General features: G+C 40.5%; 1 protein-coding gene across 1 annotated transcript; it reads right to left on the bottom strand.

The window, feature by feature from the left end:
• Positions 1–253: 253 nt before the first annotated feature.
• LOC112794784 (protein FAR1-RELATED SEQUENCE 5-like) lies at positions 254–1384 on the bottom strand. The gene has a single exon (XM_025836764.1). It carries the CDS (start codon positions 1382–1384, stop codon positions 254–256), a length of 1131 nt encoding a protein of 376 aa, XP_025692549.1.
• Positions 1385–1633: the final 249 nt, after the last annotated feature.

A 1633-nucleotide genomic window follows, 5' to 3' on the forward strand; every position in this document is an offset into this window, starting at 1 on the left:
ATGTCTTTGCGACCCAATCGTTGTCCTCTACACTGAATGACGTGATCGTGTCCACCCAATAACTGTTAAATTCTTCCACATCAAAGTGACCATACACAGTAGTCTTAAATGCAGCACAAAATTCTTTGTCCTTGATATTAACAACTGCATTTCGGGCAAGATGCCAGGTGTATAGTTTATGTGTCGCGTTAGGGAATTCAAATCTAATGGCCTCTCGCATGGATTCATCACCATCTGTGACAACGAATTTCGGCTACTTATGTGTCATTACCTCCAAAGAGCTACTTAACAACAATTTGTAGGACGAAATCTTCACATCCTCTAGCAAACCAAACCCAAAATTAATTGTTTGTCTACGATGGTTGGTGCCCGAAAATATCACAAGAGATCTGTTATATAAGCTTTTTCTATACGTCGAGTCAAATGCTAACACATCACCAAAGCATTCATAGTCATACTGCATGTTACCATCTGACCAAAATAGGTACCCAAGGTGCTTCTCAGCGCAATAAGAGTACTGCACAACTGCCATTGGATCCAACTCAGTCTTGCCCTTCAAGTAGCTTATGATTACGGCTGCATCTCCCTCGACGATTCTGGATTGCCTAACTCCATCCATATAATTATACAAGTCCTTACTTATGAAGTTAAGATTCTGATATCCACCACACATGTGGGCAAAGAAGCCCCTTATTTGAGTTGTTTTGAACCCAGCTTCATGCATTCTATGTATATGCGCTTTGTGCCCTTCTGGGATCTTCCTATGTGAAGCCATGATATTAGTGAACTCTTGGGGCACCAACTCATGATTATGTTCCTCGACCAATATTTTCGTCCGCCATTTCCCACAAATTTTGTCCAGAAACACCATAAGCTTGGCATCGCAATTCGTTCTCGTCTCTGGTTTATGAGTCCTTTTTCTGTCAACTCGCTCGTAATGCCTCTTTTCACGCAGCCCTTGCCGATTGCAGTAGAAAAACTTCCTAACAATATTCCCTTCCTCGTCTTTAATAGAATCTCCCTTTTGCACCGCAAAACCAATACCCTTTGCATACGCTACATAGCTTGCATACGCATCTCCAATCCCATTAAATTCTACACATAACAACACAGAAGCAATCACAAGGTCTGGATAGCTGAATTGTTTACCCATAACATTCTCGGAGTTTGCATGATCCTCTGCAGAAGCATGCATACCACTTCCATCACCATTCTTGCCTTTGTATTCACTATCTGCATGGCCACTATCCCCTTCCTCAGTCAGTGGTTCCTCCAACCCGTTCAAATCATCCCCATCTCCTAAATCGGTGCTCCAACCATCAGTCCAATGGCCTGAAAACTCTAATGTGCTGCCATCATCCAAATCCAACTCACTATCAGACATCCCTGGATTTATAAAACCCATTTAGAAACAAAGCATGTCGTACACATTATCTCTTATGGAATTAACTTAAATAGAGACAATTGCTATACAAATTGGCATTAAGCGAAGTCCATAGTCATCAGTCAATAGTCTATCACAATTTTTGGTCTATATAAATTGGTTGACTCATTGGTTTCTAACATTACAAAGACAAATTTTTAATTTTTGGGTTAAGGTTGACCAGAAGAGAATTACTAAAAGAATATATCA

This window comes from Arachis hypogaea, chromosome 4 (genome assembly GCF_003086295.3).
Source record: "Arachis hypogaea cultivar Tifrunner chromosome 4, arahy.Tifrunner.gnm2.J5K5, whole genome shotgun sequence".
Classification (NCBI taxonomy): Eukaryota; Viridiplantae; Streptophyta; class Magnoliopsida; order Fabales; family Fabaceae; genus Arachis; species Arachis hypogaea.

Bases quoted from the DNA above. Each gene is read 5' to 3' on its own strand.
- LOC112794784 (XM_025836764.1), bottom strand. From the start codon at position 1,384: ATGTCTGATAGTGAGTTGGATTTGGATGATGGCAGCACATTAGAGTTT.